This window comes from Gorilla gorilla, chromosome 20 (genome assembly GCF_029281585.2).
Source record: "Gorilla gorilla gorilla isolate KB3781 chromosome 20, NHGRI_mGorGor1-v2.1_pri, whole genome shotgun sequence".
In the NCBI taxonomy this organism is placed as follows: Eukaryota; Metazoa; Chordata; class Mammalia; order Primates; family Hominidae; genus Gorilla; species Gorilla gorilla.
In genome coordinates, this window is record NC_073244.2 from 28,302,469 (window position 1) to 28,313,989 (window position 11,521).

At 41.9% G+C, this 11,521-nt stretch overlaps 1 protein-coding gene across 1 annotated transcript in view; it reads right to left on the reverse strand.

Annotated features, from left to right (window-relative positions):
• The window catches only part of LOC101144838 (zinc finger protein 100-like), a 47,587-nt gene extending 45,498 nt beyond the window's left edge, over window positions 1–2,089 (reverse strand). The window contains 2 exon segments of the mRNA XM_055372313.2: window positions 182–274; window positions 1,921–2,089. Of these exon segments, the coding sequence (XP_055228288.2) occupies window positions 182–274; window positions 1,921–1,923 (96 nt within the window). The 5' untranslated portion in view covers window positions 1,924–2,089.
• Between the last annotated feature and the right edge of the window lie 9,432 nt (window positions 2,090–11,521).

The following is an 11,521-nucleotide window of genomic DNA, read 5'->3' on the forward strand; positions in this document are numbered from 1 at the left end:
TTCCAATATTTTTCTTTATATTTATTTCACTATTTTTCTGCCCCCCTTAGATGATCCAGGGAGTAGAAATTATTTTTGTGTTTCCCCTCAATACCAGCATCTGATTGGCTGACCAGCAATGTGTCTCCAAGAAATGAAAGCTGGGTTGGGTGAAGACAATTTTAATGTCTCAAGGGGTTACCTTTTCAAAATAAGACTGCACCAGAAGACTCCTCTCAGCCCCAGGGCGTCCACTTGCTCCCTTGAGAGGACACATTCCATACCTCGGGTCATCCTATGGGAGAAAATAAACCAGAAGCTGACATTCACTAGGCACTTTAGCTGACAGAACCATGGCGGATATCTCGGTTTATCCACAGATAGTGCTGAAACCCAGGACCAGGAAAAAACTAAAGGGTGGCTGAGGACACTTCACCCCATAGATTTTTCCAAACCAAAACCTTGACCCAAAAACATTCTGATAAATCTCTGTGCCTAGAGAAGGTAAAAGGAAAAGAGACACAGAGATTTTCTACAATACAGTGTCAGAGGATTAGTCTTTGTTTCCTTTTCATGGGAAATATTTACAAGCGGATAACACATCTTCTTAAAAGCGCCATTTAATGCTTTGTCAAAAACAATTAAAATATGGTATAAACAAGTACACTAAAGGACAAATAGGTGATAATGTGAATTAGGAAGGAAAAGTTGACATTTGGGAACGCCAGAAGAAATTGGAAATTTAGTATCTTACTGCAAGCCAGAGTGAGGCTGGAGAAATGGGGGACGGGGGTTAGACTTAACAACCTGCTTGGGACACAGGTGAAAAATGCAGCAGAAAATCAGTTCCCCGTGGAGTGTGAAAATAATTAAGAGACAGGCAATTCGACTGAGGTGTCTCTAGTCCCTGGGTTCCTACTTAAAAAAAAAAAAAAAATCTAACTCAGGTGCATTTTTTTTTTAATTACTACATTCAGAGAAAATGTAGGCTTAAACAACTATAAACTGTTAATTAACCTCTGATTACACAACCAGGAAATCTTCACCTGTATTGTACAAATCAAGAAACTACGTTACTGTAACTAACCAATTACTAAATTTAGTTTTCTTCATCATACATTTTATAAATGACTTTCCTTCAAGCCTCTCCCATAGACAACAAACTACAAACCATAGCTGGATACTCTATGATTCTTGAATCACTGTTTGATTAAATTCTTTAGGCCAGGCGCGGTGGCTCACGCCTGTAATCCCAGCACTTTAGGAGGCCAAGGCGGGCGGATCACGAGGTCAGGAGTTCAAGACCAGCCTGGCCAACGAGGTGAAACCCCGTCCCTACTAAAAATACAAAAAAATTAGGCCGGCCCAGTGACAGGCGCCTGTAATCCCAGTTACTCGGGAGGCTGAGCCAGGAGAATCTCCAGAACCCGGGAGGCGGAGGTTGCAGTGAGGGGAGATCGCGCCACTAAACCCTAGCCTGGGCGACAGAGCGACTCCGTCTCAAACAAACAAACAAAAAAATCGTTAATATTTGTGCAGTGACTCCCATACATTTTTAATAGGAGAAAAGAGGAACTGGGAAAGCCACGGACCAAAGATCTTCCCATTCATGAACCCGCACCCCGAGTCAGGATTTTCCCCTGACGACCCTCCCGTGGTCCCTGCACAATCTGAGAGAGACGCGGCGCTGCGGGTGCAGAGCTGCCAAGAGAGGGCTCCAGGCCAAGGCACAGTCACTACGCAGGGAAGAGAAAGGACGCCTGGGGTTCTGGCTGTCAGCGCAGCCGCCATCTTATGGCTGAAGGGGACGGAGGCCGAGCTGGGCAAGGCGCAGATTGTGAAGCTGACTGCGGAGAGGCCTGAGTCCCGCCACAGCTACTTCCCACCGGTTCCAACCAGCCCTTTCGCCGTCTCTCGGGATGTCGGACCGGGCACTCTCACCATTTCTAGGCTTCTAGGGGGTCCTGGCGTCTTAGCTGTGGATCTCCCAATATCTGCAGGTCCCAGGGCCACAGAGGCTGGGCCCCTAGGAGCAGAAGACACAGAGAAGTGAGGACAAAACCTGGAGCTCCGGCTACAGCGAGAGACAAAGACCCCGCCAAACCCGGAAGCCGTCCAGTCCGCTCCAGCTGCATGCCTGATTGGACGGTTTCCAGCCCAGCGTCCCTGGTTGGATAATGCTTAAATCCCCGCCCTGTCAGGCTTTGAGTGACAGAAGATGTGATCAGATGCGGGTTCAATGAAGAAAGAGTGACAGCCTAGACTGCCCCCTCTTCTGACAGGGCTTCCTCCCTCAGCTGAGCCAGGCCCATCCCAGAGAGTATTTGCCTTTAAATTTGTGTATAAGGTCATATGCATAAATAAATAATACATTATATAGCTATACACAAGTGAAAAGAATATAACAATTATTTTAAAATTTCAGCTTTTATGACCTTCCTGGCTTCTGCCCCTTTGAGCAGGCAGCCTGAGATTTTAGAAAAGAGAAAATCATCTAAAATGAATGTAAGCCACATGTGGATTTGAAATTTTCTAGTAGCCAAACTTTAAAAAGAAACAAGTTGAACTGATTGTTAACAATGTAATTCACCCATTATATTCAAAATATTATCATTTTAATGTGTGAGAAATATGTAATTATTGATGAAATATATAAATATTTGGAACTAAATCTTTGAAGCTGACTTTGTATTTTACCCTTCTATCATATCGCATTTCAGACCAGGCACATTGTAGGAACCCAGTAGCCACACATGGACAATAGCTATCACATTGAAGTGCAGCTCTGATGTCAGCGGTGTGAAGGGCCTGAACATCTCTTTCCTGCGAGAGTGAAAGAAGAGACTCTCCCTACAAACATCTCTCTTTGGTTCCTAGGGTGGACCGGATAGTGCCCATAGAAAGAGCTGAGGGCAGTAGGAATAAAATAGCCACAGGTAATAAACAACTGCCAGCCACCTGTTGCTCACCTTTCTTTTAGAGACCAGATAGTGAACAAAGGATGATGGGGCCACAGGAGAAAAAACAACTATGTCTTCAGTTCTGTCCACACACTTGAACTCCAGTATTTAGAGATGGAGAAAATAGATTAAAAACAAACATAGTTTGCTATATGGTCTTGGCCCTAACGATCAGGCTGTGTTTATCTGTTTTCTCCTGTGGTGTGGGGGACTATGTGAGTCTAAGCACCAATCACATGCATACATGTCTACAGGTATTTCTGCATTACCCAAAATTCTCTTACAAAACATCGAACTTTAAATCAGGGGAAGAAATCAGTACCTAGAGGGTGTCAACTGTTAGAAGCCAACTCTTAGTCAACCTGTCACTGAATCCTGGCAACCTATCTGTACTGGGTGCATGTATTAGTTAGCTATTGCAGCATAACAAATCATCCAAAACTTATTAGTTTATAATTGAAATGATCAGCCATTTAGGCCGAGCTGAGTGGGGCCATTCTTCCAGTCTCAGCTGAGCTCCTTCAGACATGTATCATCAGCTGCTTGTTGACTAGACAGCTCTGCTTCTGGGGGTGAATTTCTTGTTCTGGGCCTGTCAACAGGGGCACAAAAGAGGGGCTATAAAACATATACTTTGAATCTTGGTTTGTAGACATCCCTCGTGACTATGGCAGTGTTTCTGATCAAGGGAGCCTCCACAGGAATGCAACCCTAAGTGGTTCTTTAACTCTCCCACAGCTGGTTATTTAGAATCCTCACATTTTGGGTAAATACCGTAATTTCAGGCTCATTGAAATTTAAACTCTTGAATCTTTTCAGTGCCAGACTTTGTATCTATATTTTACGAACTTTAGTCCTTTTACTCTGGGCATTTATAAGCAGGCAAATTTTGTCAGGGAAAAAACAGCCATATTTTAGCTAAATACACATTGTCAACATGGCAAACAGCAAAAGACTTACTTTTAAGGTATTTTGGTGTGACTTGCTTAGTGAATCTAATAAAATAGAAGCCTATCTAAGTAATGAATTCAGAGGTAGTTCAACCAGAATTTTTATATATGTACAAATGTTTCTGGTAAAGCAAAGATATTTTAGAGTAACTTACAGACATTTAAATATATTGGGCTTGAGCCTGGGCGCAGTGGCTCACGCCTGTAATCCCAGCACTTTGGGAGGCCGAGGCGGCCGGATCACCTGAGGTCGGGAGTTCAAGACCAGCCTGGCCAACAACATGGTGAAACCCCGTCTCTAGAAAAATACAAAAATTAGCCAGGCATGGTGGCGGGTGCCTGTAATCCCAGCTACTCTCGAAGCTAAGGCAGGAGAATCGCTTGAACCCGGGAGAGGGAGGTTGTGGTGAGCCGAGATTGTGCCATTGCACTCCAGCTTGGGCAATAAGAGCAAAACTCCATCTCAAAAAAAAAAAAAAGAATATTAGGTTTGTATAATTTTTTTCTTATATTGTTTTATCTTTAGATTTTTAGTGGTTTGACTATGATATGCCTAAGATGTGCTTTAATTTGTATTTTCCTTGTCAGGTTGTTAATCTTCTTAGATCAACATAATAAGGTTTTACCAATTGCTAAAGTTTTCAGCTATTAGTTGTTGATGTACTTTTCTACCCCATGTAATTTTTTTTCTTGTTTTTTGTTTGTATATTTGTTTGTTTGTTTGTGACAGAGTCTCCCTCTGTCACCCAGGCTGCAGTGCTGTGGTGAGATCTTGGTTCACTGCAACCTCTGCCTCCCGGGTTCAAGTGAGTCTCATACCTCAGCCTCCCAAGTAGCTGGGATTACAGAGGCCCGCCACCACGTCCGGCTAATTTTTGTATTTTTAGTAGAGACGGGGTTTTGCCATATTGGCCAGGCTGGTCCTCAAACTCCTGACCTCAGGTGATCCGCCCACCTCAGCCTCCCAGAGTGCTGGGATTATAGGCATGAGCCACCTGAGATACTCTGTCTCAAAAAAAAAAAAAAAAAAAAGATTACAGGCCGGGCATTGGGGCTCAGGCCTGTAATCCCAGCACTTTGGGAGGCCAAGGCAGGTGGATCACTTGAGGTCAGGAGTTCGAGATCAGCCTAGCCAACATGGTGAAACCCTGTCTCTGCTAAAAAATAATAATAGTAATAATACAAAAATTAGCTGAATGTGGAGGTGTGCACCTATAATCTCAGCAACTTGGGAGGCTGGTGAAAGAGAATGGCTTGTACCCGGGAGGCGGAGGTTGCAGTGAGCCTAGATCACGCCATTGCACTCCAGCCTGGGCAACAGAGTGAGACTGTCTCAAAAAAAAAAAAAAAAAATTACATACCATAATCAAGTAATATTTTTTCACAAAATAAGTGTTGGCTTAATATTTAATAAATATTCTCTAACATATTACAAAATATTATTTGCCCCCATTTTCTGCATCTGCTCACCCTGTTCAGAACCCAAGGTGCCATGCTGCTTCTGCATCTCTAAGAAGCCAGGTGCCCGACCATGAGAACTAGGAGGAAGAGAGTGGAAGGAGCCAGAATAGGAGGCGTGCTGTGGAAGCAGGAGTGACCAGACCTCCAGGCACAGGATACCCAGGACAGAGGGGACAGCAGGGCTGGGAGCTCCATGGGTCAGGCAGTAACAGGTGCCAGAAGTTGCCACCATTTCACACCTCAGGCAGGGGCACTGGGGCAAATCTGAAGGCACTCACGGACTGGGTGCTCCAGAAATGGACAAAGCAGTAGCTCCAGCTTGGCATTGCATGGCCATTATCATGACCAAACAATGGAGAGAAAAACTGACTCTCCAACAAATGGTTCAGAAAACTCAATATTTAAATTAAAAAAAAAAAAAGCTTGGATCTTTCTTTGAACATTATACAGAAAAAGCCTATGTATGCAAAGCAGGAACTGGAAGTAATATTTGCACACCCATGGTTATAACAGTATTATAAGAGCCCCAAGACATATATGAGTGATGCTGCCGTCTGTGTCCTCACAGTGATGCAATGACAGCATCCTGTGTACACACACAGAGCTAATACCATGAATTCACTCACTGAGCCCATGACTTAATCTGAAACCTAGACAACTGGTACTGAAATTCTCCCCCCTCAGTGAATCCATAGGGAATCATTTGACTTTAATGTCTTGTTGGGTTTGGGTTTGCATGCAATAGCTTAAGAAGTCTTTTTTTTTTTTTCTTTTTGCTATTTCATAGGACTTTTTCAGAATGTGGAAAACAAAAACAAATCTAGAAGACTTTCCCACTGTCTGCTACCTTTGCCCCAGACCATCTTAAACTTACATGCTTATATTTTATTAAACAAAACAGGTGCTCTCTAGAATCTCTGTGATAATTATGAGGTATTTGAAGCAAGATATAAAGAGTGGTTTCATGTTTTAACTTAATCTTTTTTGAGGTTGGAATGGTTCACTTTAATGAAAGATTTTTTGTTTTAATGTTCTCTGTTGTTTTAAAATGTGAACTTGTGCACACATGTGCAGACTCAATGTTCTTGCTAAAAACATAAACTACATAATTAATATAAACAACATAATTAATAAATAAACATAATTAATAAATATATAAACAACATAATAAATAAATACTAATATAAAGATTCTTATAGTCACTAGGCCTTCTTTTTTTCTTTTCTTTTTTTCTTTTTTTTTTGTTTTTTGTTTCTGAGGCGGATTGAAGCGATTCTCCTGCCTCAACCTTCTGAGTAGCTAGGATTACAGGTGCCTGCCACCATGCATGGCTAATTTTTGTATTTTTAGTAGAGACGGAGTTTCACCATATTGGTCAGGCTGGTCTTGAACTGACCTCAGGCGATCTGCCCGCCTCGGCCTCCCAAAGTACTGAGATTACAGGCGTGAGCCACTGCGCCTGGCCTTTCTTTTTTTTTGAGGTGGAGTTTTGCTCTTGTTGCCCAGGCTGGAGTGCAGTGGCTTGATCTCGGATCACCGAAACCTCCACCTCCTGGGTTCAAGCAATTCTCCTGCCTCAGCCTCCTGAGTAGCTGGGACTACAGGCACCCACCACCATGCCTGGCTAATTTTGTGTTTCTAGTATTTTGTATATTAGGGGTTTCTCCGTGTTGGTCAGGCTGGTCTCAAACTCCTGAACTCAGGTGTTCGATACAGGCGTGACCCACCATGCCCAGCCACCAGTCCTTGTTATTGTTAAGTAAAGTGTCAGTGGGCATCAGTTGCTAAAGTTTGTAATACTTGCTGCGTGAGTTCAAGCCATATTTTGTCATCTAGTCTCTCATAAGCTGACCCCTTATTTTTGGCATTATTCCTGTTGATTCCTGGTGTTGACCATTGACCTCCACCTATTCAAACCTACTGTGGCCAGTGGACAGAAAGACATTCAGTGCTCTGGACATAGACTGTTTCACTAATCTTACCTTCCATAATTCAGTCTATAGAAGATTAGAAATAAGGCTTCCTTCCTTATTCAAGAGAATGCTTTCATGTGCACTCTTGATTTTCTGTCAGTAAGGGCAGATAAGTACACACAGTCTTCAGTCATATATATTAAAAAAAAAAAAAAAAAAAACTAGAGGGCGGGCGCGGTGGCTCACGCCTGTAATCCCAGAACTTTGAGAGGCCGAGGCGGGCGGATCACGAGGTCAGGAGATCGAGACCATCCTGACTAACACGGTGAAACCCCGTCTCTACTAAAAATACAAAAAATTAGCCTGGCGTGGTGGTGGGCGCCTGTAGTCCCAGCTACTGAGGAGGCTGAGGCAGGAGAATGCTGTGAACCTGGGAGGTGGAGCTCGTAGTAAGCCGAGATCGCGCCACTGCACTCCAGCCTGGGCGACAAAGCGAGACTCCATCTCAAAAAAAAAAAAAAAAAAAAAAGGAAAAAATTTAAAAAAAGGCACCCAAGATCATACAAAAATGGGAATTTTCTAAGTCTATACGAAATACATTTCCTATAATTGCTGAGCTTTTATTTATTTATTTATTTTTTTGAGACGAAGTATCGCTCTGTCGCCCAGGCTGAAGTGCAATGATGCGGTCTCAGCTCATTGCAACCTCCGTCTGCCGGGTTCAAGCGATTCTTCTGCCTCAGCCTCCTGAGTAGCTGGGATTACAGGCATGCACCACTGTGCCAGGCTAATTTTTGTATTTTTAGTAGAGATGGGGTTTCACCATGTTGGCCAGGATGGTCTCAATCTCTTGACCTCGTGATCTGCCCGCCTCGGCCTCCCAAAGTGCTGGGATTACAAGTGTGAGCCACCGCGCCCCGCCTACAATACTTTTTTAGAGTAAAACTTGAAATACGTAATTATCTCGAGATTAACGTAGAATTTATTTAATAGATTATCTAATAGTCCTAATTTTAGTAGTTCTAGCTCTATTCTTATTGAATTTTATTACCTTATAGTCCCTAAATAAGCCAACTTTAAGAGAAATATAGTAAACTTCCTAGATTTTGAGAAATGTTTGAGTCATTACCTGGTGCAAGTAATAGACATAGACATGAATGAGTTACAAAAGAGGAATAATATTTTTGATGTGCATAAAAACTTTTTTAAACTGAATCTTTTAGTACTCACTCTATGTAGATGAGTCTAGGAAACAGAATAGGAACTAATAAATTGCAATTTTCTGCAGTAGAAGATATCTGCAATCACTAGAAGCAACTGAATCAGAAAAGCTGAAATGGCCTGCGGCAACCTCAGAAAGCAGAAAACAGGCTTGTGTGGACAGAATGCATACTCACTAATGGCAGAATGACAGAGAGATTACTGTTTAATGAATATCTGTGACATTAATTCTTTTGCATCAGAACTTGATTTTCATTCTAAACTTTCCCACTATGCAAACATGTATATACAAACAGGCACGCACACATCCTCACATTCTTACACTCATGCAAATTCAACCAGATTTTCTGCAGCCAGGATATCTTTAAGTACACCAGATTAAACTAGATAATTTAGGGATTATCTGAACCCACCAGAGCAATTGCTTGTTTACTTTCTCTGTAAATGTAAGATCAGTATTTCCTAGATGTCCCACTGATATCTTAATTACAACTTTCTGATAAACTACTAGTGAGAAAGAATTTGAAACAGACCCTTTTTCTAGACATATTTTATGACTCTAAAATTTATTTCTATTGTAGAATATAGAAGACATTAACTCACTTGGCAAAAAAGAATCACAAGTTACAAACTTGCAAAAATTAAATTAATGGTGCAGATAAAGTTGTAAAATTAAATTAATGATGCAGCTAAAGTTGTTAAATATCTCAAATTACTAGAATTGAATTCCAGAAACCCCTGACATCTAAGTTAATATATCAAAAAGGTTAAATAATTTAAACAATTTATATTCCTGGATAACACCTTGATTTCTAGTGTCTTTAAATTATTAAAAACATTTCAGCCAAGTATGGTGGCTCACACCTGTAATCCCGGCACTTGGCGGGGCTGAGGTAGGTGCATCACCTGAGGTCAGGAGTTGGAGACCAGCCTGACCAACATGGAGAAACCTTGTTTCTACTAAAAATACAAAAAATTAGCCAGGCTTGGTGATGCATGACTGTAATCCCAGCTACTTGGGAGGCTGAGGCAGGAGAATCACTTGAACCTGGGAGGCGGAGATGGTGGTGAGCTAAGATCACGCCACTGCATTCCAGCCTGGGCAACAAGAGCAAAACTCCGTCTCAAAAAAAAAAAAAAAAAAAAAAAAAAGATACCATTTCTTTGTAAGTCTGGCTCTGTTTTCAAAGTGAATATTGTTGTAAATCATTTATATTCTTCTCCTCAAATGCTTTACTTCCCATTTTTGTCTTAGGGAATCTGAGCATATCTTGAAAAAAAGGTCTATGGGAACAATGACCCTACCAGAGGTTTCTTATGGTTTCGCACAGTTTTGTGATTAAGGAAGGGAATGATCTTAGCAAAATGGCAGAAACATTGACAATTCAAAACTGATACTGAAAGGCATATTTCCAGGTGGAAATGCAAGGCAGAAGTAGAATGATTGAGAATGTGGAAAACAGCACTTGCATAGAATGCTGTTTTGAGCTTTAAGTGTAAAGAATTCCTGCTTTGAATCATTAAGGGATTTTTACGTTATTCATCTGGTATAACACACAACACAGATAAAGAGAGTCAGTAAATGGAAGGTTGTTTTTATTTTACCAAAATCTTATATTATTTTCTAATATTAATTTACTTAGTTCCTGACAACTAAATAACTATTTTGTGCAATGAATGGTATTTAATGTTGATGGGTGCAAAGCTTAAGACAAAGAACAAGTAACAAAAATTTCTGCAGCTTGTTACTATTTACAAAGCACAAAATTCAAATGCATTTTTAAATTTAATGCTCAAAAAACCTTATAAAATTCTTTTTTTTTTTTTTTAGATGGAGTCTCACTCTGTCGCCCAGGCTGGAGTGCAGTGGCGTGATCTCCGCTCACTGCAAGGTCTGCCTCCCAGGTTCACGCTATTCTCCTGCCTCAGCCTCCCCAGTAGCTGGGACTGCAGGCGCCCACCACCACGCCCAGCTAATTTTTTTTTTTTTGTATTATTAATAGAGACAAGGTTTCACCATGTTAGCCAGGATGGTCTCGATCTCCTGACCTCATGATCCACCTGCCTCGGCCTCCCAAAGTGATGGGATTACAGGCGGGAGCCACCGTGCCCAGCCATAAAATTCTTAATAAACTCTTTACACTATTTTTTTTTTTTTCACATGGAGTCTTGCTGTGTCTCCCAGGCTGGAGTGCAGTGGCGTGATCTTGGCAAACTGCAATCTCTGCCTCCCAGGTTCAAGCGATTCTCCTGCCTCAGCCACCTGAGTAGCTGAGATTACAGGCACGTACCACCACACCCAGCTAATTTTTGTATTTTTAGTAGAAACAGGGTTTCACCATGTTGGTCAGGGTGTTCTCAAACTCCTGACCTCATGATCCCCCTGCCTCGACCTCCCAAAGTTCTGAGTCTTTGTTACTGAACTTGATCCCTGGTGGACTGAAGAAAGGAGGGTGAATGTAGAAAGAAAGACAAAGACAAAAGAGTATGTTTGAAAGAAGGGGTTAGGGGCACCTTGTCTCTAGTAGACAAGGGCCCAGATTTTCCACAGCCCTTCGTATTTATTGGTAAAAGAGATAGTGAGAAGGGGGATGGAAGAAGAGGTCATTTGCTCAGTCCAGAGTAGGACTGCAAGACTGCATTCCTTGAACAATAGGCTCTAGATGTACCAGTAGATAACCTCAAGGAGCCCAGCGCCAGGGAGTGACCACCCTCAGCAAACCTTCTGGTGGCAGGCGCAGTTGTGAGTTTGCTCACATCCTGCATTCATGACAAACAGCTTGCTGTTTGATCATATAGCCTCTAGCGGAATGCTGAGTTGGTCACAATCCCTTTGGCCTTTTTGGCTCTCAACCTCTCCCACTTTGTGTTTATGTATTAATTAAAACAATGTAAGGCCATGCTGGGCAGCTCTCATTTTCCAATTGGCGTTCCATCTGATTTTACAGACTGTGAACAGAAGACAGAGACAAAACAACATTATTCCAAGAACTACATACAAGATGTTAGTTAACGTGGTGCTTTAGATAGTTCCAAC